Genomic DNA, 24,614 nt, shown 5'->3' with positions numbered 1-24,614 from the left:
TGCAGGTGCTGGAGCGTCGCAGGCCCCCAGTGACAGCGTGTGCTCATGGGGACTTGTTTTGGGAGGTCGGTTTCCCTTCACGCGATTGTCTCTCAGGACGGATAGGATGAGGCTGCCTCGATCACATTGGGGACACAGACACAGGACCCTGAGACAGACACCACGGGACCTGCTTACAGACACCCGCACCCCAGGGCGCAAACACGTGGCCACACAGAACACAGCTCGCACAACACCTCCACAAAGTAAGCCTGAAACGAGGCACACTTCTGGCGCCCGGAGGGCCCCACTGTTGTCAGTTCTGAGATGTTTACGTCATTGGGTTTCCAAAGACAAGCACCAAGGTGAAAATCCAGGGATGAGATTCTAAACGTTTACCAACCAGTGAGTCCTGGATCCCGGCCAGCTGGAACGGAGACCGGTGTAAACAGCTGGTGCGTGCAGTGCGCTATCAGTCCTGAAAACAGCCTAGTTGGCAGAGCCCAGTCCCCTGTGGGACACCAGGCATGCCAAGGTGGCTGCTTGGGCAGACAGAGGTGACGTTTGGGGAGCACACACCATGGTAAACGGCAGTCCGGACAGGACCTGGGAGACTCACTGTCAAGTTCAACGCAGGACTGGAAACCCTCCAGCACCTGAGGGAAAGAGGGGCTAGAGAAAGACCCAGACCCTCCAGTGGCAGGGTACACCAGATTTCCAGTCCTCCACCAAGCAGCTTGGGGTTCTCAAACAGAGTTGGCCTGCATGTCCTACAAAGGTGGCATCTGCTGGAAGACACGGCCAGAACCCTAGGGCACCTAGGGCAACCCTGTGGCACGAACCTTCCAGTTTAGATGCTTACCACCTCTGAACGCAGGAAGGGTCACCCCAGCCTGCTGGCCAGGTGCTTACTCCACAGCAAGCAGACATTCCAAACCAAACATGATTCTTACCCTCCTTCGAAGATTTTGATCCTTGCCGGCTCCCCTCTCTTGGAGGCAGGAGCGTCCTCCTCCGGCTTCCCTCGCTTCTCTTCTTCCTTCTCCACTCTGGCTATATCTTTCTGGCCTTCTGGGGAAACCAGCGAAGGGAGGTGAACCTGGCCCACCACAGGAAGGACAAAATCATTGCTAGTTACATGGTAATCATGGAAAGATGCCTTCCCTCGCATTACACTTTTACACTTCATCGTGGTCCACTTCATCTCCACTCTACCAAGGGAAGAGGTGCTGTTAGCTCCACTTTACAGAAAGAGGGAAACTGATCCCCAGAGAGGTGCCGTCCCTTATTCAAGGCCACATGGTTGGTGTCAAAACTGGGCCTCTGACACCAGGTCTTTCTCCTGGGAAGACCAGGTCTTCTCAGGAGAGCTGTGTTTGCTCTTTCTTTTGCACTAGTCTGGGAGCTTCTAGGGACAGAGCCTCATCTTGGTCTCCTCGGTCATGTCAGCACCCAACACAAGGCCTGCCTCAGAGAAAGCGCTTAAGGAATGTCGAACAAATAATTGAAGACTCTGCCTGTGGAGATTAACTGGTCCAATGGTCTTTCATAGATTAGAAAGTTAAGGTCAAGTCACCCAGCAGGTTAAGGGCATTGCTGGAGCACAGTGGACGTCTCCTGAGAGCCCTGACCCATAGACTCCCCCAGAGCTGGGCACAGCTGGCCCACTGATGGGCATGCACCTGAGGGTGTGCGGGCTCTGGGGTGTTCTTTGAAGGGAACCCATTCTCTTCACAGGCCTCAGTGGTGAGAGCTGGCTCGATGATCACACATGTCCTCTAGACCCTTTGATGGAAGCAGGGGTTGGGCACACCCGTGAATAGGAAACAGTGATGCTGGGCTGGGGGCTGGGGCCAGCAGTACCGAGGGTGAGATGCCCATCCTACTGCATGCCATTGCCAGGAAGCTCATGAGAAACTGCACTGATCATAGCTAGTGTGGGAAGCACCATGTCTCCAGGTGCTGGGACAATCTAAGAAGTGCAGTACTCTGTGCCAGAGAACACACCTATCCTGACAAGGAGGGGGTAGGGCTGAGCAGAAAGGCAGCCGGTTGGGAATCAGGGAATCTGCGTTTTAGCACCACACAGGCCGCTGCATGCTGGTAGGAAACATGCCAGTGAATCAAATGGAATATTCCAAAAAAAGTGTGCAAGTTTCAGCTCATTTTAGGGAAGTAGCATTTTAAATTAATGATTGCCAAACCCAATTACGCCAAATGAACTCCTTTTTCTCAAATGGCCTTTTAGTATCTAGTCATTAAAACAGAGAGGCAGTCCAGATCATCCAAGAGGGCTTTGGAGTGAGATCTAGTTTTGAATCTCTGCCGTTTACTGTGTGGCCTTGTGCAAGTGATCTAACTTCTCTGTGCTTTAGCTTTCATCCATAAAATGGCGATATAGTATCCTAACTTTCAAGGTGGTTACGAGGATAAAAGTGAAGTTTAGCACAGTACTTGGCACATAGTAGGTGCACAAGTAGTTATAAGTATGAACATAATTATAACAGCATCTGGGGAGTAGCCATAGCCAGTAAGAGACACTGGAGAGCAAATCAGTCATGATGTTTATGGCAAAAGTGGAAATCTCATTTAGGGGTGTTGTGGACTGATAAGGACATTTAGGGAATACATTTGGGAAACAGTTCTTTGAAGAATATCCAGCTGGGCTAAGAACAAATTCAATGCATAACATTCATTCAGTGATAAAAGAAGAGGATATGAATATAGGAAAGTTATAGAACACAGTTTTGTTCATTTGTCTATTAATGTGAATTTAGTTTAGGAGATTTATGCCTGATTTGGGCAAAGCACCTTGTCTGAAGACACCCTAACGGACATCTTTAAATTTGCAGTCATTTTCCAGGGTTTCTTTCCTCAAATTACTGAAAGAAGAAAACTAGACTCTCTGGAGTCTGACAGGTTTGGGTTCAAATTCTGGGTTTGCTGAATATTTGCCATGTGACCTTGGCCTCTCTCACCCTCTGACCCCCAGTTCCCTCTGTAGAATGGAGATGGTCCTGCTACCCACAAGAGTGTGTGTGTGGAGGGGTGAGCATTGGCTGGATTCAAGGGCCCAGCACAGCACCCGGCACAGGGAAGCTGCTCAATCAACCGACCAACTGTATTGCTCACATGCCACGTCAGCATAACCCAGCACTGTCTGAATCCTTAGGCTGGCCTTGTCAGGGTATAGAGGTGCCATTTGTCTGAAGCAAGAGGAATTATCAACTGTCAAACTTCCTGAACTTGTGGGGACCCATTCATCTTATAGCTCCTGAAGCAGCCTCCGGTCAGCGGCATTGGAGGAGTAAATGTGAGCCCTTAGTCAGGACTGGGTGCTAGCACACAGCATAGGTGGGTCACGCTGTGAGTGATATTGCCACTTACTGGTAAAGAGGGATAATGCGACCCAGTTCTACCTGGTATTCTAGTCACAGAAAAGAAAGGACTGTTTCAAGAGTTGCCAATCTCTGTAAATGGGAGGATTTCAAGTGGTACCAGAAAAAGAAACAGCAGATGTCGACAATAAGGAAAGCAGGAAAAGACTAACAGGACAAGGGAGAAACATATAATGAAGTGGTATAAAGTTCTAAAATTGCTGCAGGCATTCCCATCAGCCAAGTTTTCCAGTCTTTTGGAGAATTGTGTTTTTCCTGGCTGAGACTGTCTTTGATTTTACAATAGCAGTTAATGGGAAAACAGGGTCACTTTAAAGCTCACTTTACTGAAACGTATCTATTCTGATGACGTAAGGGACACACTGACAAAGGAACCCAATAAATATGCTTCCTGGTAAGATGACCAGTCCCAACTGACAGAGAGGAAACCTGCCCCCTCTTTGGCTCTAGTTTTGCAAATGGCACCTGAGGAGAATGTGCCTTTAAAAGCTCAGCAAAGGCTTTTAAAATCAGTGGGGAGAAGAAACAGGCTAAACTTACCTCTGTCATACGGGGCTTGCGGGAGCTGGATGGCACGAGCCTTCCTGTCTCAGGATGTGGAGCTGTGGCCATGGTGTATGTCTCTTTGCTCACCTTCTGCTTAGACCTCAGGAGGGACAAAGCAGCTTTAGTGGAAACCCCCGGAAGGTTGGGGTTGTACAAACTTATGCACCAACCAGCGTAAACAGAGGACCTCCTATCTGCATGCTGGATGTGATTTGGCTTAATGTAGTTTAAATAGCACCAACTGACATTAGTGGTCGTGTGGAGGCTGGGGAACTGCAGTACCTTCTTTGAGTCCGTACCTTCTTGCGACTTGGCTGGTCTGGGGGACGTTTCTGACAGAGGAAGTGAGCTCGGAGGTGCCAGTGAAGGGAGGTCAGGTTGTTCCTTGGAATCTTCTTTCTTCACACTTAGTGGAGGCAATACTCTTCGGTGAGGTTTACCAGATGGCTGGGCATATTCCTTCAAAGCTTCTGAGCCTGGGGCTGTCACATGGGATAGTGTGGGGTGAGGAAGGGAAGGTATTTCCTTTGGGTCAGATGAATCTGAGGGCAGGCTGGACAGTGATTCTAGCTCCTGCCTGCCCTGGCTCTGGCTTCCCAAGTGGGATTTCTCTGGTCTCTTGCCATCCTCAGTGCTGGTAAGCACCACACTGCATGGTTTTACCAGCTCTAGTTTTTCATCTGCCTTGGAAGCCTCCTCTTCCTTCACCCTTTTTTGCTGCTGGGTTTCCATGGTAAGTTCAAGGCTGCCGGCTGGTGAAAGGACGCGTTTGCTTCCTCCCACTGTTGATGAACTCCCCTCCGGGCTCAAGACACTCTCTGGTGACAGGGAAGTGCCTTTTCTTTCAGGTAATGTCACAGGCACTCTCAGGTATGGAGTCTGGAAACTTCTGCTCTGCTCTTCACTTACCCCGGCCAGTCCGGGGTATATATCTGCCCCACACACCATTGTCCCTTTGCATGGGGGCTCCTCAAACTTGGGAAGAGCCACAGTGGCTGAGCTGCCTTGGGACTGGGTGACTAGGATCTGGGAGAGAGTGGTGTACATGGCACTCCCATAGGACGGCATGTTGGTCTGAATTCGGACAGGCACAACGAGGGACACCATGGTGTCTGGACAGGCAGGCAGGGCCAGTGGGGGTGCTGATGTGGGTGCTGAGGAGCTGGATGGGGGAGCCATGGGGGGCAGCTGGATGTCACTGCTATACTCTGCGCTGGAGGAGAGGCCAGCGGTTCCGGTTGTCACTGGGGCCGGGCTGGTTTTGATCTGTGGCAGACGGCTCTCCACATCACCTGGGAGCTGAAGGGTGAACTGGGATTGCAGAGGCAGGAAAAACCCGGAAGAGAGGGCTGAGGAGGCTGGGTATGGCATGGGAAGAAACGAAGGGGGCTGCCGGAAGGGGATGTTGGCTGGGTGAGGCATGAGCTGGGGGAGGGGGAGATGACCTGGGTGCAGAACGGTAGGTTGGAGAGGAAGTGGTGGGGCTTGAAATAAGGAGGGAGGAAGAGGGGGCATGGAGTACGGTGAGGAGAGGAGGCTGGACATGGCCTGAGTGGAAAAGAATTCTGAAGACTGTCCTGGCTCATGCTGCAAGAGGTGCTGGAAGGAGAAAAGGGAGACAGGTGGGGGCAGGTATGGTTTCTCATGCAAGGGGAGCTGGGCAATGGGGTGGTGGAGAACCTGCAGTGCTTCTGTGTAGGGTGGAGTGGACCCCAGCGGGGGTCTGTCCTGTACCTGGCTCTTGCTTCCCGGGTACCCACTGTGTGAGGCGGCCACTGAAGAAATCTGGGGCAATGAGCTTTTGGCTGAAGGTTTACTGGATGAGGGCTTTGGTTCCTCGCTCTCCTGTCTTCCTTTGGGGGCAGCCTCTGGCTCTGGTTCTGGAGGCCTGCTCAGAGAGGCCTGTCTCACCAAAAAGCATTTTCTTCTCTCTGGTGGGGCCACTGGGGCTGCTGGAGCAACTGGGGCCGGTGCAGAAGGGCCTGTCAAGGACAAGCTGCCATAGTCGAATGATTTGCTGCGTGTCTCGGTCATGTGGGCGGAATGGGAAATGTTGGGGCTCTGCTCTGAGGCTGACCGCCGCATCTCTCGGGCGTGCGGGTGGTGGCTGGGGACGGTCAGCATGTGAGTGCCCAAGGCTTTGGAGCGCGTGTCAGACGAGGGCCCGGGGGCCTCGGATTTTCCATGGTCGTCCCTCTCAAAGGATGCCGAGCGGCTGGACCCACTCAGCGAGACACTGCTTTCCTGGCTTGGGCTGCGGGACAGAGGCACGGAGGACTCGAAGCTGGACTCCCCCGATGACTGAGCCATCTCCGCCAGGCGAAGTCTCTTCTTCTTGGGTGGCAGTTTCTCGGCTGGGAGCTGGGCGAGCGTCTGGCTGCGCTGGGGCCACTGGAACTCCTCTGTCTTCTCAGGCTCCTTGGGAGGTGGCTCTGGCTCTGTGTCCTGCCGGTCGGGCTCCTCGGTCACCAGGATCTCAGGAACCTGAATGTTGGGCTGGCGGACCAACTTGGGCTGCAGAGAGTGAGCCAAGCGTCCATGCGGGGCGGGCGGGGGTGATGAGAATGGGGCTGGAGGCTTGTCTTCCCCTTCCAAGCCACTGGGCTGCTCCAGAGAGTCGGACTTCTCAAAGGAGCTGGTATGCTGAATGACAGAAATTTCTTTGGACGTTGTTCTCCTCTCCTTCCCTGATTCAGAACCAGACCCTGGCTTGGGAGTCCTTGGCTGGAAGCCTGAGGGTCCCTCCAAGGAGGGCACTGACTTACTCGGTTCTGCTGGTGACTTGGTGGATTCTGAGGGAAGGTTCCGAGCAGCATCAGATGGCCTGGGGCTGCCAAACTGACTCTTTGTCAGCTCAAAGGCAGGTGGCTCCTCCTCGTCCCCAAGGCTCTTTTCTTTCCTCCTCTTCCTCAGTGGAGTGAGCTCCAAGGTGGTCCCCAGTTTGTAATGCATCATCTGGGACCAGGGCTCGTGCTCAGCCTGGCTCTTCTCGGCTTCCGGAGATGCGTGAGCACCTGCAGAGATGGGCTTTGCGATCTGAAGCTCTGAGCAGTAGTATTTCTTATGGGCCTCATAGTTGTCCCTTTTCTTGTACCGAGCACCACATATGTTACATTCATAGGTCACCCCTTTTGTTTTCAAGCCCTTCTTGGTCTTTTTGGTGAGTTCGCTTTCCTTGGGTTCCGGCTCGTCTGCGGGTTTGGAGGCTGTGTCTTTGCTACTTGGCCCTGCCTCCTCGGAACTGTACTCCCCTCCCAAAGGTAGTTCAATGGCCGGCTGACGCTTGAGCATTCGGGGGTGGGAGGTAAACACTTGACTGCTGCGGCTCAGGGCTTCGGAGTCGGTGACGTGGTCGTCGAAGGAGTAGCTACCGCGGAAGGTGTGGTGAGGGGTACTGAGGGTGCAGGCGGCAGAAGGCATTGAGTGGCTTCTCAGCAGAGGCACGGGGGGAGTGGTGCTGGGTGGGTGCTGGAGGCTCAGCAGTGATTGTTCCGGCTTCGTTTTCTCGCTGTGGGATGACAGAGGCTCCCGGTAGAGGCTGGATTTCGGTGACTCCATGCTGCTGCGCCGTGACAGCGAGCTCCTCCTGGGCTTCACGCTGTCTATCTCGCTGGTGTCCACCACGGCCTCGTTGATAGTGATGAGCTTGGTGATGTGCTCGATGACCTGTGTCCGGGGCACAGACAAAGGCACCAGGCTGGGCTTGTCATCAGTGGACAGGGGCAGGAGGGGCTGGGTGGAGGTGGCCGTCAGCATGGTGGTCCGCTGCCCGATCCGCCCGCACTTGCCGAAGATGATCTCTGCATAGGACCTGGCGTTGGTGTTTGGGGGGCTGACCTGCTGCTCGGCGCTCTCGGAGCGGGAGAAATACCCAGATTCAGTGCTGCCCTTGCTGCCCGGGCTCAGAAACGCCTGCTCGTCGATGACCTTTTTCCTTTCACTCAAGCGGAGGGCCAGCTTCTGCTTTATGGTGTGGGTGTCTTCGGGTTTATGGCTCAGGGGGTGTTCTGATGAGGGTTCTACAAATGGTGTGGGGTCCTCGAGCGACTGGGCTGAGCTGGAGTGGGACAAGGAACAGCGTTCATGGCTGGAACCCTGGCTCCCAGAGCTGTACAAACTGCTGGACAGGAGGGGGTGCTTAGGCCTGGGGGAGAGCTCTGCAGGGTGAGTGGATGTGGTGGTGCCTGTTTCTTCTTCTGAATCGGTGCTTTCTCCCTCGGTGGGCTCCTCAAACTCTTCCCCGGGGATCCTCTCCATCTCTAGCCCCGGGGGGTATATCTCGCTGCCCACTCCCGAGGCCAGGCCGGCTTTGATGCGGTGGGCATGGGACTTCCTGTGCTTGTAGAGGTTACTCTTGGTCTTGAAGGAGAAGCCACAGGGGCCGCAGGGGTAGGGCCTCTCACCTGTGTGCGAGCGGATGTGTTTCTGGAGCACACTGGGCTTGGCGCAGGGCCGGCTGCAGTACTGGCAGATGTACTTGCCTGGCTTCTGGGGTTTCCTCTCCTTTTTGTGTGCCTCTTCGATGGGCTTCAACGGGACCTGGGAGGTACGGGGCACAAAGACTTTGGGGATGCCAGGCAGATCGTCGGGGGGCATGATGGAAGCATGGGAAGGGAGGAGCTGGCTCTGAGGATGGAGCCCAGGAGCCACGAAGGAGCTGGAGGGTCCAGGTCTCATGGGGTCGACCAGCTGCCACGTTGACCCCTCTAGGAGGTGCTCAGGTTTGCCGGGCGACATGAATGCTGGTGTCAGAGGGTGCTGTGGAAGCTGCGAGATGTGGACAGAGGCTTCGATGGAGGATCTCTTGGGGGGCTTCTGCTGCTGGCCCATTTTCTCCTGAGAGCCTTCCCTAAGAACTGACGATGAGGGGCCCGGGAAGGGCTGCGGGGCTAGGAGCTCTTGGAGGGGGCCCTCAGGGATGGTGGCCGTGCTGCTGCCTGGGTAGGGGGCGCTGGCCGAAATACTGGTCTGAACGGCTTCTCCTTTAGTCAGCCGCTTCCGGGGACTTCCCTCAGCCTTCTTGGTGCCCTTGACACTTTGTTCAGGATCCATGACCTCCACGGAGACTTCAGATGCTATTCAGGGAGGGTAAGGGCAGGCTGCATTTATGAATAATCCAAGTGTCCCAAGGAAGCGTCTGGCTTTGGCCACATTGGTCAAGAGCTGAGGAAGCCAAACCCAAGACAGCTTTGGGAGTTTTTTTGCAAGTGTCACTGGCTGTGAGCCGACTCAGAGCGGGTCATCAGGGCTCAAACTATTCACGTTGGTGAGGCATGGCCCTCTACTTTGCAGACAGAAAATGCACCTGCACTTTCCACCTGAATGTCTGTCGTGGAAACGTCGTGAAGGACGTCAGTGTTGCCATCGTATTGTTTCAGTTGGCAGTGACAAGTGGCCCCCCACGAGTCCCCTGTGTGCTATGCGAACTGTTGAAGGCTGGGGACGTCTGTGTGCATGGCCCAGTCATCCCTGGTCCTGGCACGAGAGAAGCCACACTGGAGGCCGTGAGCGGCTCTGCCCGGCCTCTTCTCTCCTTTAGTCCTGTGGTGGAGATCACCGCGTTGGAGGGGAATTCACGTTCTTCTATGTGACAAACACACACACACAGAAATACACACACACATACAAATACACACAAGAGAAGAGAGGGTTACTGTGACTCGTCCACAGCCTGGGCAGCTGGTCCCCTGGCCCCCGGCTCTGCACACCTGGGCACTGACCACCCCTCCCTCTCCCACATTCAGAGTGCTGTTGGGTGACTTGAGTGCCAGCTGTGTTTCTGGGGACTGTGGCTATGTGGGGCATTGGGAGCAGAGTCAGGGCAGTTTTGGACGGGAGGCCTGAGCTCCAGTCTCTGCTCTGAGAGAGGGTTTTAGCTCCCTAAGTATCAGTTGCCTCATCTAGAAAACGGAAAACAACAATTCCTGCCTCAACTGTGCCTCAGGGCCGCAGTAGGGTCCAATACGGTATTGGACGTGGATGCTGCTGGATGAGGGCTGGTCGGTGGAGGAGGAGGCCTGGGTGGGTTATTCAGGGACGAGCTTTCCAAGGGGTAGATTATTCTTAGGTTAGTGTCACTCTCCTCTGATGCTGGATTCTGAAGGTTTCCAGAAAGGGCATCATTCATGGCTTCCCCCCCGCTTCTAACCCACCTCCCTAGTAAGTATTTCATGGTGAAGCTAAAGCCCTAACCTGTGGGAGCTCAGTCTAATACAGCTGTGACTATCTGATCTGCCAAGCAATAGCTGGGAGGATCATTCTGGCAGGTTCCTCCAGCTTTGTAGTCCTTCCTTGTCCAGTTAGTGCCCCAGTCAGAACAAAGGAAATGTAAATAAGGCAGGAAGTCAGGATTGGTGGGATGGAAAAAACACTGGCATACCAATCAGAAGGATTTACATAGTTTCTACCGTTCAGCTATACACTTATATCTGAGCTTCCTGGCAGCCAGGGAGAAAAGAGATGTGGTTCATTACAGAGTCCTTATAGCCAGAGAGGAAGAACTATCTCAGTTCCTTGCTAGAAGCAAAGGGTTATTGGAAAGAACTTCTTCATGTGGCACTTCAGACTGGGGCAGTGAATGACGCATGAGATCACCTGTGTCTAATGACCTCCCTCCAGCATACGCAGTGATTGATTTTTATCAATGGAAGGTCACAACTCAGCAAAGGCTATTCTTTGAGCAGTCAAAGGCCTCCTTTGACTCAGGCAAAGAAGGCATCCTCTCAAAGCAGGGCCAATGTGAGGACGGCAGGGAAACCTCATTTCATCATATTACCATCAGTAGAGGTGGTCATGTAGCTATCATGTAAACTAGGGCACCTTTGAGAGTGAAAGAGGCATTACTCATGGTTCTGGAGGAGCAACAGGACTAAATCAGGGCCGTCCCAGGCAAACAGAGACAAGTGGTTACCCTTATAATCAATACTTACCTTGAAACTCAAACCAGGTACAAGTGCTGACTCTGGGTATCTGGTATAAACTTTTGATCTTTGCTATGAGGACTGACATTACACTGTGGTCTCCTAATGGATTCTTAGAGATTGGTTATCTAGGCCAGTCCTCTCATTGACAGATGAGGAGACCACGGCCTAGAAGAATGATGTGATTTTTCCTAAAAATTGCACAGTGATGGTGGCAGAGCTAGACTGTCCTTCTGTGCCTCCTGCTCCTGGTCAGGACTTGTCCTCTGCCTCAGTGAATCAATACCCTCTATGACTTCTGAGGCACAATGGGCACTGCCGTCTATGGCTCTCATTCTGAGGGAGCACTGGCTTGGCCCCAGGGACATCGCTATATCTTCTGTGAGGAGTGTGAGCAGGTGTCTAAAGGCTTAACAGCAAAGGAGGCCTTCCAACTTATGTTCTAACCTCGCTTGGCGGCTGAACAGGAGAAATGGGGAGTCCATCCTGGGGGCATCACCCCGGGCCTCACTTGTCTAAGCTGAGGTGGGCAAAAGTGCTGAGTCATCTAAAAGGCAGCCAAGGCAGATGCCATCTGCAGTGTGGATGGAGAACTGTCCTCCAGGCTGGTCAGGGATTCCCTGGCCTGGTTGCACCTCGTAGGGGGAGGCCCTTGGGTGCTGGGTAAGGATAATAAGGGGTTGACTATACTTACTATTTCTATTGACCCTTTCAGGCAAGGACCTCAACACCCTCCCCCCCAAAAAATACTAGCTAGTGGTCAGCTTTGCGTCTTCTGATGGATGAGTGGTGCCGCACGATGGTGTGGTGAATGATCAATCTGAGTGGGGGTCAGTTGGCCAAGGAGGACCCTACGTTGTCCAGTCCTGCAGTTGTCCCTTCACTGATTCTCAAGACTCCCCAGGGGCAGGCAGGGAAGCACCCAATGGCTGAGATTTGGGGCAATTCCCAGGCTAGGTGGGAGGGGTGGAGTGGATGAGGAAGACAGTCAGGGGACTGTTGGGTCATCAGATGCCTTCCTGGGCCAGTGGGGTCACCCAGGGTCAGTGTCTACCCTACACCTACAAGCTGGGGCTGGCACTCCCCAAGCAGGGCCCTCTGAGAGGAGCAACAGGATACATTAGCACGGTCAGCTCCCTAGATCATGGAGTCAGTGGGGTCTGCGTGCTAGAAGGCCCACTCCTTCATTCTGCAGACAGGGCACCTGGCCCATGGTGGCCAACGACGTGCCCAGGGCCACACCAGTCCTCAGATCCTGGGCCAGTGCTCTCTGCTGCCCTGCTCTATAGCTCATGACAGGTGTGAGGTTCTTCATACAAGGGGCAGTGGGAGTGGGCAGCTGGGACCATGGGTGGATGTGAGGCGACACCACAGGAACTAAGAGGGCCTCAGCCTTGGAATAGGTTACTGTTCAGATTGGCATATATACTTTGTCACTTAACTCTTCAACTCCTGTAGAAGGATGGTTTCTAATCACTGTGACCAGTGACACCAAGAAAATGGCTCTTTTCTACCTTCTGTGCTTCTGAGAGTATGTATAAAATTTTAACATAAATTTGAAGTAACAGAGAAAAAAACCTGCTTCTCCAGAGAATTGGTGAGGGTACCTGTAAAAGGCACCAGTGACGTGAGGTCAGAGGTAGAGGGTTTCCATGACAGGGCCCAAGAGTGGGGCCAACATGGGCCAGAGCCTCAGGCCTAAGGGAGGATGGACGCCCTCTGCTGATGGTGGCAGGATGGCTGTGGAGTCCACACTGTCGGCCGCGGAGGCCGGAGCCCCCAGGGCTCTAACTCAGAAACCAGCTTCGAACCATGAGGAAACCTGAGTTTCAAAGGCCAGTTGACTAACGTCTTAGACAATGCAACTTCCATTTCTGGAAGCTTCCACAGTTTTAGCTATTAGAACAGCCCAACAGGGAAGAGAGTAGGGTCCTGGGGCTGGAGCCATGAGGGTCCCAGGGGATTGGGAAGAGCCAACAGGGCAAGGTGGCCCAAAGTTCTGAAACCAAACTGGAAAGCACCTTCCACATCCAAGGCCTCGGGACATAATGGCTGTAAGCCAGAGTGGACACCCGTGAGGGCTTTACCAGAGGGGAGATGGGAGATGGGCGCTATGAAGAAGATGTTTCCACCAGTCCCGGCAGGAGGCCAGCTGAATCTGCCTTGGGCTCTGGACTAGGGAGTCTGGGTCACCAGCCAAGTTAGATAAGACTAAGGCAAGACAGACATAGGGGGGAAGGGGCTTCACAGAGTTCTTTGCTTGTAATTTACACACACACACATACACACATGCATGCACGCACCTCAATATGCCAAAATATGGTCAACATTTTACTGATAGTAATACAACATGCTGATCTTAAAAACACCAAGGAAGTAAGCCTTTCTCCTCACTTCAAAAGCTGAAACCCATCGCAGAAGGCCACAGGCTGGATAGGAGGCAAACAGTATTTTCATTCAATGACCCAAAACAAACCCAGTGCCCCTTCCAAGAATCTTTGTGTGATACTGTGTGTGGTGTGTGTGCCAGATGGAGCAGAATTCTTCACCTGCAAAGGAAAGTAAAAGTAGCTGTGGGCTCAGATGGTGCCAAGGCAGGCTAGATGTGGGGACGTGCGTGCGGACACTGACAGGGAGAGGTCGTCTGAGAGCCACAGAGGACACCTTGCCCAAGAGAGTGGCCAAGGCCAAGGGTGAGGCTCTGGCTGGGAATGGGGAACGGAGCAGAGACTGAAAATGTCTCCCACTCTTTTAGTAATCGAAGCCCCCAAACTTCAGCTGGGTTTATGGACACCTAGCTACACTGTATTTCCCAGCCTCCCTGGCAGCCAGTGCCGGCCAACATAATGAATGCAGCTTGCAGGTTATAGCCAGAAAGAAAAGGACCCATCCTCCACATTCTCATTTTTTCAGGAAGGAACCTAAGAATGGTGGGACAAGAAGACTAGAAGCAAAGTCACCTGCCCCTGAGAGAGAAATATACCTTCTATCTTGTCTTAAGCCACAGCTACTTGGTCCCTTTTGGGGCAAACAAACACATTCACAGGGGACTGGAGTGCAACATTGGTTATGAAGAGCGGAAAAGGAGCCCAGGCCAACACAGACTAGGGTTTGGGCCTAAAGGACAAGATGGGCACTTGCTGTGAAGCAAGTGTCCAGTCACTAAGGCCACACACCACACAGCGACTCCGAAGGCAGCATCGCAACTCAGACAGCTTGTATTTAAATCCTCGCTCCTCCACCTCCTAATGGAAATTCTTAGAAACTCTGGAGGCCTCAGTCTCCCTACCTGTAAAATGGGGACAGTAAATGTACCCCATGTGGTTTAAACTGAGTTAATTCATATAAAGCACTTACTTAGCATAGTACCTGGCATATAGTAAGCGTTCAAAAAAGAACGGTAATCATTGTTATTGGGGAAAGTCTTTCTGTTTGAGGCACTGCCATGGCCTTATGGAAAAGAGCCCTGGCCTGGGGTGTAATCCTGCTTCTGCTGCTTTTAGGCCCTGGATTATCATGAAGATTGAGTTGTCATGCATGGAAAGTACCTGGAACACAGCTGGTGCTCAAGAAATGAGAGCAGACATTGAATCTGGAGGTCAAAGCAGAGCCTCCAAAGAAGCCAACGTGATGCTGAACCAGCCGGCTATGGGTACAGGCTTCCCAAGATCCCTCACACAAAGGAAGCATTGGTTCCCGAGCTGAGCAGGGCCAAGTGGTCCCAGCAGTGGGGACAGGAGCACAGGCAGGAGATCAGCTGGTGACAAGTCTGATAGATCAGACTTACTGGGACACTTTTCAAACTGAACGCTTCACACCAATCCAAGGCTCAAACTAGAACAGAAGACACTCACAGATTGAAATCATCTCAACCTTGGCACACGGCGTTCCCTGGTCAGCTGGTCCATCCCCCTGCCTCCTTGGAAGTCACATGAGATGGTTCTCCGACTAAGGTTGGAGATTTTGGAGCTTCCACTGTGCCTCGTGGTCATTGGGATCCTGTGGACTAATGACCGAGGCCCAAGGGATAGCAGCTCTCGGCGGGATCCTGAATTCTGGCCTCCTCTACAGCTGAAGGGGCAAATTGCATAAGCCCAATCCTGTCCTGAACTCCCAGCATTTGTACCCATCATCCCTATTTGCTTCTGGGAGGAAACTGAGGCCCCAGGAGAGGCGTCTCCTGCCCACAGACAACCAGCTAGGAAGTGTCCAGGCCGAGCTGGAGAAAATCCCTGAGTTTTTCAATCCTCAGTTTGGGGCCAATTCTCCTCAATGCAGGTGCTGCTTGACCCTTGAGCCTCCCAGGGAGCTCCGCAAGGGCAGACAGACCCCGGCTGTAGGTAGGATGGCACAGGTGATAGCAGGGGGTTGAGCACCAGAGCTCTTCACCATGGCTGGGCTGGCTCCCAGAACCCTCTCCACCTTTCTCTGTGTTTCCTCCAGCAAGGGCAGTAGAGTAGGCCCGGAGCCCAGTCACCTGTAGCAGGAAGCCGGAAAATGCTTGAAAAGGCACTTCCCTCTCTGGGCCTATTCTTTTCCCTTCTGTAACACGAAATAGTTGGGCTAAATGACCTCAAGGCTCATTTCCATTCTGACAAAAATGGATTCAGGATTCTAAGATCAGGTGGAAGTATGCCCAACTGTGAAAAACACGGGCCAAGTTTCCTAGTTTGCTCAGGCAGGCTGTAATTGAGCTGGGGAAGAATTCCGCAGGACAAACAAAGCTCCAAAAGCCAATCAGACCTAGGTCAAGGTGAATCTATAGCTAGGGATACGTGCTGATGTTTGCAAAAGGCAACCCTCCTAGTACGACTGGCTGAGATGGATTGGCAAGGTCAGGCCTGCCTGACCCTCCATCAGTCCAGTTGGCCACTCTGCGGGAGGCCTGGGGAAGCATACTATGCCAGTCTCAGCTACGGTTGTTGGCACCAACCAACATTGCAAATGTCATCTGTCAAAGCCCCGTCTCTCCCTCAGCTAAACGCTGGACTCACCTGTAGGAGATTCTGACCACTCAGGGTGGGGTCTCCCACAAACTGCCCCTGCCCGGAGGTCAGTGTACATCCCTGCTCTCCAGAGCATGTTGTCCAGACCTCCTGGACACTGGCCCCACCTGTCTAGACCCTGGCCAGGTCCTGACATGCAAGCCTTTCCTTCCATGCCCTGCCCCTTCATCTCCAAGACTGGTTGTTTCTGCTCTCTACATCTCTGTGCTCACTCCAGGGGCTTTGGTCCAGACCAGAAGATTTGCCTAGACCAGAAGCTCCAATGGCTGGTTATAGGACAGAAAGACTAGGGAGCTTTGATCTTCTTACATTTTAAAAAAATGAAAATGTACTTGAAAAATTTTAAACCTTTGTAGAATTGTACTTCCCCTGTATCCCCCTGTCCTCCACATGCCCTTCTTCAGAGAAGCTACAGTTAAATTAATATGTTCTTCCCGACAGCATAAGGCATTTATGTAAATATATGTGTGCATATTGGATTTTTTTATATAAATGAAGAAAATATATCATACATTCCGATCAGTGACTTGCTTTTTTAAAAAAACACCTATGCATGGATATCTAGCTTCTCCTCCCTCTTTCTGGGGGCAGCACAGTATCCCATTTGGTGCTGTATTCAAATTCAGCTTTACTGATGGGATATGAAGGTTGTTTCCAGCTTTTCCTATTCCAAGGAATGCTACAAAGAACAACCTCATGTAAGTATAGCCACAGGATAAATCCTAAGAAGGGAAAGTACTTGGCCAAAGGTAATGTACCTTGAAGCTTTTGATGGGTACTGACAAATATCTCCCCCAAAAGCACAAATTCATACTCCCACCAATTGTGTGTGAGGGCTGTTTCTCCAAATTTCTTTCTACCTGGAATATAACCAATCGCTTTAATATTAGCTAATATGAAAGGCAAAATGGTTGTATTAACTTCCTAGTGCTGCTGGAGCAAATCACCACAGGCTTAGTGGCTAAAAACAACACAATGTATTATCTTTCAGTTCTAGAAGTCTGGAATGGGTCTCACTGCACTAAAATCAAGGTAGGGCCCATTTTCTTTCTGGAGGCTCTACGGGAGAATCCCTTTCCTCACCTTTTCCAGCCTCTAGAGGCTGCCTGCCTTCCTTGGCTCATGGCCCTCTCCATCTTCAAAGCCAGCCATGGTTGGCCGTGTCTTTCTCACGTGAATGACTAACACTGACGGCTCTGCCTCCCTCTTTCACTTAGAGGACTCTTACGGTTGTGTTGGGCCCACCTGGATAATCCGGGATCATCTCCCCATCTTCAGATCCTTATCACACTTATAACGTCACTTTTGCCATGAAATGCAACCTATTCACAGGTTTCAGGGTTTAGAATGGGAACATCTTTGGGGAATCATTATTCTGCTGACTACAATGGTATATTACTTTCCAAAAAAAATCTGTATTTCTTCATCTCTAGTGAGGTTTAGAACTTTGGGGGCCCACACTGTCCTGGGGTGGGTTCAGGGTCTGGGCAGGAGTTGCCACATGTTCCCTGTTAAGCCCCAAAACGACAAGAATAAGTCCCAAACTGTGAAGGCTCAGTTGTGCCAAACAGATCTTCCAACAGAACTGGGGCCAGAATTGACCCTCAGAAAGCAGTGGAAGGCACAGTCTGGTCCCACGGGGTGGCCTGGGGCCTGCAACTGGGCTGGATCGGGCATATGGGGCGACCAGCCCCTCACACCTCTGGCCTGGATTCACTCATAGAAAACAGACATTACCTAGGGTCTGATGGATTGCCTCTGTTGGGAAAAAGTTTTCCACTAATCCAATAGGCCAAACAGCGCTGCTTTCCTGAGAAGCTGAGATGTCTGTCACCGGTCAGGGCGGTGGCTTAACCACGCATCAGCATCTTCCTGTCAAACTTGTCTTCCCCTGGACCGGGCAGAGACAGGGCCTTATTCATCTTTGTATTTCCAGTGCCTAGCATTGGATCTAGCACTGAGTAAAGTCCTGAAAAAAAATTTAAATACTTATACCTACCCCATTCCCAAATTATACTAAACATTCATATATTAATCCTCACACGTCCCCTTTTTGCAGATGAGAAGACTGAGGCTCAAAGAGGTGACGCCAATTTCAGATGATATAAGAAAGGGCAGAGGTTGGATGTGAACCCTGAGTGTAGGCTACTGCCTAGAAAACCCCCACGAGTACTGACCTTGGCCCAGATGGAGTCTGTCTTCCTTCCCAGCACCCCAGCTCTTCCAAGGAAGCCTCACCAGTTAACTTCAGCCACTCCACTTGCACCAAAGTCTTCCCCATGTGCAAATCACTCCATGTGACCCCTGCTAACCTCAGCACTGAGTCTCTTGATAAATGCTCCCCGCCACCCCAACTATGCGTGGTGGATTATTCACTGTCTGGGAGGCTCCCAAATCACTCCTCTTGGGTGACTGTGGTCTCTGCATTCCTACTTTTCCTTTGTCTCCTCCCTCCCAGTCCCATGACCCAGCCAGGACTTGGGATTTCTACATACTGGTCGAAAAGCAAATTCTATTCATAGCAAAGAGAAAGCTAGGCAGTCCTGGGTGAGTTATACCTGGCTGGTGATTGTCTTCGAGTTAAGAGCCCAGAGTCCAAGGTGGAATTGACATCACTAAGGAGGACAAAGTTTCCCGCGACATCCCCGAGGAAACACGTTTCCCAGTCAAGACTAAGCAAAAATGCAGCCTGAACTCCACTCTGCCAGACCCTCAGAAACCCAGACTTAGCCCTGATTATTTGTGGTTGTGATAACTCAGTAAAAGATGGTTCTAACCAATGCCCTGTGTCTAGTCCAAACAACTGAACTCTTAAACTGTGTTGGGGCTGTTTTTAGTGTTTACGCAATCACTCTATCAGGCAGGGACTGTTATCATCCTCATTTTACAGATGAGGAAATTGAGGCACAGAATCACAAAGCTGGTAATGGCAGAGCTCGAACCTGAACCTAGGCCATCAGGTGACCTTCCCCGTGGAGACCCTCAAAGCAGCTGGGGCTTCACAGACAGCAGTCCGATTTCAATCACAGCCCTAACACTTCCAGTAACCAAACAGGGTTCCCAGCAGTCTTCCTTCCCATCATGTAGCTGGCCTTGTTAAGAGATGTTTTTTCCCCTTTCACTTAGAAAAGTATCAACAGTGTTTCAGTCTTGTCGGCATTGAGACTGGAAAATGAACTGCGATAGGCCTGGTAAAACACAGACTTGCAGTTTATTAATCAACGAAGGTATCTATTGTTGCAAATCTAATTCCCTATGGGTCTACCTATGTGTCATTTATTTATATGCATCTTGTCCTGGTAAAGATTAAAAGAAGCTTCTGGACGCTCCTGAGAACTTGGCGAGCATCTGAACTTAACCGGCTCATCTTAAATGGTCCAGGAAGTACCTGTGGGTGAAAGAGCTTAGGAAAGAGCTTAGGAAAGAGCTTAGGAAAGAACAAAGCCTGAAATGAGACTGGGGCCGGGTCAGGCAACTTGTCTTCTGGCCATTTGCATTCTGCCAGTCGCTCATCAATGTTGCCCCAAAAGACCTGTACTTCACAGTTGTTGCAGTGGCCTGCTTTTTCGTCAGTTTCCAGTCGCTCTCTAGCTGTTCCTTTGGTGACATTTTGTTTCTACACAAATGATTTCTGTACAGAAGGCACACCTGTCTATAAGCTTTCTAGGTAGTTAAGGTTCTTCAGTCTACAGAACACATTATAACGCACGCACGCACGCGCACACAGGAATAAACTATATAAGGATAAATGACCAGGGAGACTCGGTGACATATACAATGTATTCCAAATGTGAACAACGACAAAATTAGGGATTACTTGTCTCCACCATTCTTGCCCACATGGCAGGATGGATATACTGTACTAGTAATGATACTAGTAATGTAACTAGTAATGGACTAGTTATAATGATCACTTTGAAGCCCATTTCATTTACTCACTTAGTCTTTAAGCATTACATGGACCTTCTCAATGCCAGGCCAGTAATAGGAAAAGAGACATAAATTATAGACTACTATAAAGTTAACTGTGTGGTACCAACATAAGGAGAAACAAACAAACAAATCAATGGCAACAACAGAATAAGGCAACAGATTCCCACATAGATAGTCACCTGATTTACAATTAAGGTGTTACTGCATTTGATGGAGAAATGGTAATCTTTTCAATAAATAGTGCTGAAGCAATGAGATATCTATAGGGGAAAAAATGAAGCAGGCCCCTCCTTCACACCATACATAAATATTAATGTGAAGTGGATTATTGGCCTAAATACAAAAGATTAAACAATAAAACTTGTAGCAAAAAAGCACAAAAACATATCTTCATGAACTTGGATCCAGCAAAGATTTCTTATACAGTTCACGAAAAGCATAATCATATAATCATAAAAGAAAGAATTGATACACTGGGCTTCATTAAAATGAAAAAATTCTGCTCATCAGAAGATACCAATAATAGAGTTCAAAGACAAATACAGGTTGGGAGAAGATATTTGCAACGTATTTTGACAAAGGACTCATCAAGAATATAAAAAATGTATAAAAATGAATTTTAAAAAGGGAAACAATCCAATTAGCTTTCAGCCAAACTTAACTCAAGATAGACCAAAGACCTAAATGTAAGAGGTAAAACTATAAAACTCTTAGACGAAAACATAGGAAAAAAGCTTCATGATATTGGGTTTACCAATGATTTCTTGGATATGACACTGAAAGCACAGGCAACCAACGTAAAAATAGATAAACTGGACTTCATCAAAATCTAAAACGTTTGTGCATCAGATGACATAATCAACAGAGTGAAAAGGAAACCTACAGAATAGGAGAAAATATTTGCAAATCGTATGTGTGGTAAGGGGCTAATATCCAGAACATATAAAGAACTCCTACAAATCAAGAATGAAAAACCAAAACACCACATCAAAAAGTAAGCAAAGGACTCATTTTAAATAGCTCTTTGAATATATCGCCAAAGAATATATATATAAATGGCCAAAAAGCGCATGAAAAAATGCTCAACATCATTATTCATTAGGGAACTGCAAATCAAAACCATGAGATACCACCTCGCTAGCATTAGGATGGCTACTATCAAAAGCAAAATAGTCCCAACAATCCCCGCCCTCTAAAATAATAAGTGTTGGTAAGAATGTGGAAAAACTGGAATCATTGTATAATGCTAGTGGGAATGCAAAATGGTGCAGCCTCTATGGAAAACAGTATGGTGGTTCCTCAAAAAAAATTAAAAATAGAATTACCATATGATCTAGCAATTCCACTTCTGGGTATAGACTCTAAAGAATTGAAAGCAGAATCTCAAAGAGATATTTGTATATCCACATTCATAGCAACATTATTCACAAAAGCCAAAAGGTGGAAGCAACCCAAGTGTTCATAGACAGATGAATGGATAAACAAAGTGTGGTATAGACATACAATGGAATATTATCCAGCCTTAAAAAGGAAGGAAATTCTGACACATTCTACAACATAGATGAACTTTGAGAACACTATACCCAGTGAAATAAGCAAGTCACATACAGACAAAGACTGTATGATTCCACTTATGAAAGGTAGCTAGAGAAGTCAAATTCATAGAGACAAAAAGAATGGTGGTTGTCAGGGGCTGGTGGGGGTGGTGTGGTGGTGGCGAGGCAAGCAGAGTTGTTATGTAACGAGTACAGAGTTTTAGTTTTGAAAAATGAAAGTGTTCTGGAGATTCATTCACAGTGTACAACAGTGTGAAAACTTAACACTACCAAACTTAAAAATGGTTACGATGATACATTTTATGTGTATTTTGCTACAATTTTAAAAAATGGCAAGAGATTTGAACAGGCACTTTGAAAAAAGAGGTTATCTAATGGCTCATAAACATCTGGAAAGGTGCTCAACACCATCCCTCATTAGGAAAGTATAAATTAAACCCACCACACATTCACCAGAATGGCTGACATGACACAAGATGACACCAAATATTGGCAAGGATGTGGAGCAACTGGAACTCTTCTTGTACATGGTTGGTGGGAAAGTAAATAGACAACCATTTAGACAATTGATTGGCATAATCTTCAAAGCCAAACACACACCTACTCTATGGCCCCAAAACTCCATTCCTAAGAACATATCTTACAGAAACATACATATTTATCTGCCAAAAGCTACAAACAAGAATGTTCCTAGTACCTTCATTCATGATGGCAAAAACGGGAAATAGCCCAAATGCTAACAACAGATAGGATGGATAAATAAATTGTGGTATATGTATTCAAGAATTATCGCATAGTAATAAAAAAGAACAAAGACAAAAATATGGATGCATCTCACAGATATAACAAATAAGCAATAGAATTCAGACACAGTAGACTGTTTACCATACAATTCTACGAAAATGAAGTTTAAAAACAGACAAAACTAATTGTACGGTATTGGAAATCAGAATAGTGTTTAGCTCTGGTGGGGCAGGTGGGTATTGACTAGGAAGGGGCAGGCGGGAGCTTCTTCGGATGATAAAAATATTCTACATCTTGATCTGGTCACATACATATTACATGGGTATATATATGTAAACACTATTTGACTTGTAAACTTATGACTTGTGTATATAATTAATTGTATTTTTGTTATACTTTAATTTAAAAAAAAGATATGGACTTTGCACTTGAAAAATAGAAAGCCTACCTAAGGAGAGAGACACAAACAAAAACCGGTAATAAGACATGGTAGATGCCGTGATGAAAACAGGTTCCGAATACACTTGGGGGTGTGGAGGGTGGGCTTAGGACGGTAGGATTTAGAGATGGCACACGGGGCTCTGAAGGACAAATGGAATTTCACCAAGCAGAAAAGGGACTAGTGTGGGCAAAGGCAGGATCATGCTGGGAGAAACCCTGAGTGTGTGAGAAGGCAGGTAGTTCAGTGTGGTTAGAGGACCAGGTGTACAGAGCACAGTGGTGGAAGATGAGGCTGAGCAAGAATGAAATCAGGCTTCAGATTGGTTAATTTAAATGAGTTCCTCATCAACATTTGTTGAGTGAATGAATGAGCCTTCCCACAGTCATGACACATCTGATGCTTGGAGTCATAAGACAGGTGTATTTGCATGGCAGCAAGTACTGACAAGATACAGCACTGGTGTAGTCGCGGAGTCTGTTTCTTTTAAAATTGTTAATTTCCCCAAAGTCTGATGTCTTCCAGGCCCCAGAATTTGAAACCATCATCACTTGTTTGTGGTACTGATTCTGCTGTGAGAACTGAGGGAATATTTTTGTATTTACCCTCTCCCCCAACTTCCTTCTACACCATCTCATCATTTTTGATAGTTATTAATGTTTGGTTATTCTGGAAGTTGTCTTTAACATCTTCAAATAATATACCTAAATTGCTATTTCCTGGTCTGTCAACTCTGGACAGTATCTGTTCACTTCCTGCTGTGAAAAATAAAGAAATTTGTCCACAATTGATTTTTTCCACCTCCTTTCCCCTATCCATCTTCAAAGTTTTGTTACTTACATATTATTACTCTTACTTTGCCAAGTTTCAGAACATTTCCATTCTCTTTCATATTATCGGTTAATTCTAAAAATTGTAGCTAATAAACAGTATGATTGTGAAGATATTATTCTCTAGGGAACCACTTAGTATGAATGTACCCAAGAGAAAGAAATGTAATTCCACATGACTGAAACTTTGTCACAAGAAGAAAAGTCTTCTACAAGTCAATAACTAAGCAATTTTCCTACAAAGTATTTATAGCTTCCTTTACTTCTTAAATCCCATCATCATCTTTTTGGATTCCTTTTTTTGATTAATTGAACTCCAGGAGGGTTTTGTTTTTTTCCCCCCCAGAAAGTAGATGACCGAGTGATAAACTTTCTGAACTCTTACGCATAAAAAAAGTCTTTATTTTGCTTTCGTAGTGTGAGGGGATAGAATTCTTAGTTTAAAAATCACCGTTCTCCAGACTTTTGAAAGCACTATTTCACTGTCCTTGGGCATCTTGCTGTTACCAATGAGACATTCAGATGTATGTTTTGATTCTCTCTGGAAGCTTTTTGTATTTTATCTTTGATGTTTCAAAATTTCAACAAGATGGGTCTAAATGTTCCTTTTCACTAACTCTGTCCTGAATTCAGTGTGCTCTTTCATTTTAAAAGCTGCATGTGTTTCTTCCACTGAGGGAAAATTTCTTTTGTTATATCTTTGACTATTTCTACCCCTCCCTCTCCCTCTGTCACTGCGATCTCTGCTGCTGATCTCCTATTTGATGGATGTTGAAACTTCTGGACTTATCCTCCATGAGTCTTAATTTTTTCTCCTGGATGTCTTGCTCTACATTATGGGATATTTTCTTTTCTTAGTTCTAACATCGAGATCACCAAGCTGTCTTCATCCATATCCATGTGTCATTCAGTTCACCCACTGAATTTTTTTTCAGGAGTCCTATTTTACATTTTCAATAATTATTTTCTTTTCTCTGTTTGCTCTATCTTCATAGCAACAGATTCATTTCTATCAAATGAAATAATCTTAATTATTGTTGAAGATACTACTAATGATAATTTATTTTAGGATTCTCTTACATTTGAACTGTTCTATTTCCTATGGAGTGAGCTCTTTTTTCTTTTTCTTTTTTTCTGTCTTAGGACTTCTCTTCTTGCTATTGGTTTCCTTCTAATGTTTGGTGATCCTGGTTGTCCGTACATATTTATGAATGAAGGACTATGTTGTGAAGTTGGTATATGCGCTAGGACACAGGTTCTATC

The 24,614-nt window shown here is 48.4% G+C and overlaps 1 protein-coding gene across 5 annotated transcripts in view; it reads right to left on the bottom strand.

The window, feature by feature from the left end:
* Nucleotides 1–24,614, bottom strand: part of HIVEP3 (HIVEP zinc finger 3) — a 461,664-nt gene that overhangs the window by 51,088 nt on the left and 385,962 nt on the right. For 4 of the 5 annotated variants that reach the window (XM_081055100.1, XM_081055104.1, XM_081055102.1 and 1 more), the window contains 2 exons: nt 3,918–9,506; nt 933–1,078 (listed from right to left, as the gene is read on the bottom strand). In XM_081055100.1, the coding sequence (XP_080911226.1) occupies nt 933–1,078; nt 3,918–8,975 (5,204 nt within the window). In that variant the 5' untranslated portion in view covers nt 8,976–9,506. The remainder of the gene's footprint in view (nt 1–932; nt 1,079–3,917; nt 9,507–24,614) is intronic. The other variant, XM_081055103.1, reaches the window with a different exon arrangement.

The sequence above is a fragment of the Rhinolophus hipposideros genome (genome assembly GCF_964194185.1).
Source record: "Rhinolophus hipposideros genome assembly, chromosome: 8".
NCBI lineage: Eukaryota > Metazoa > Chordata > Mammalia > Chiroptera > Rhinolophidae > Rhinolophus > Rhinolophus hipposideros.
This window is presented reverse-complemented; position numbering and strand designations above follow the sequence as displayed.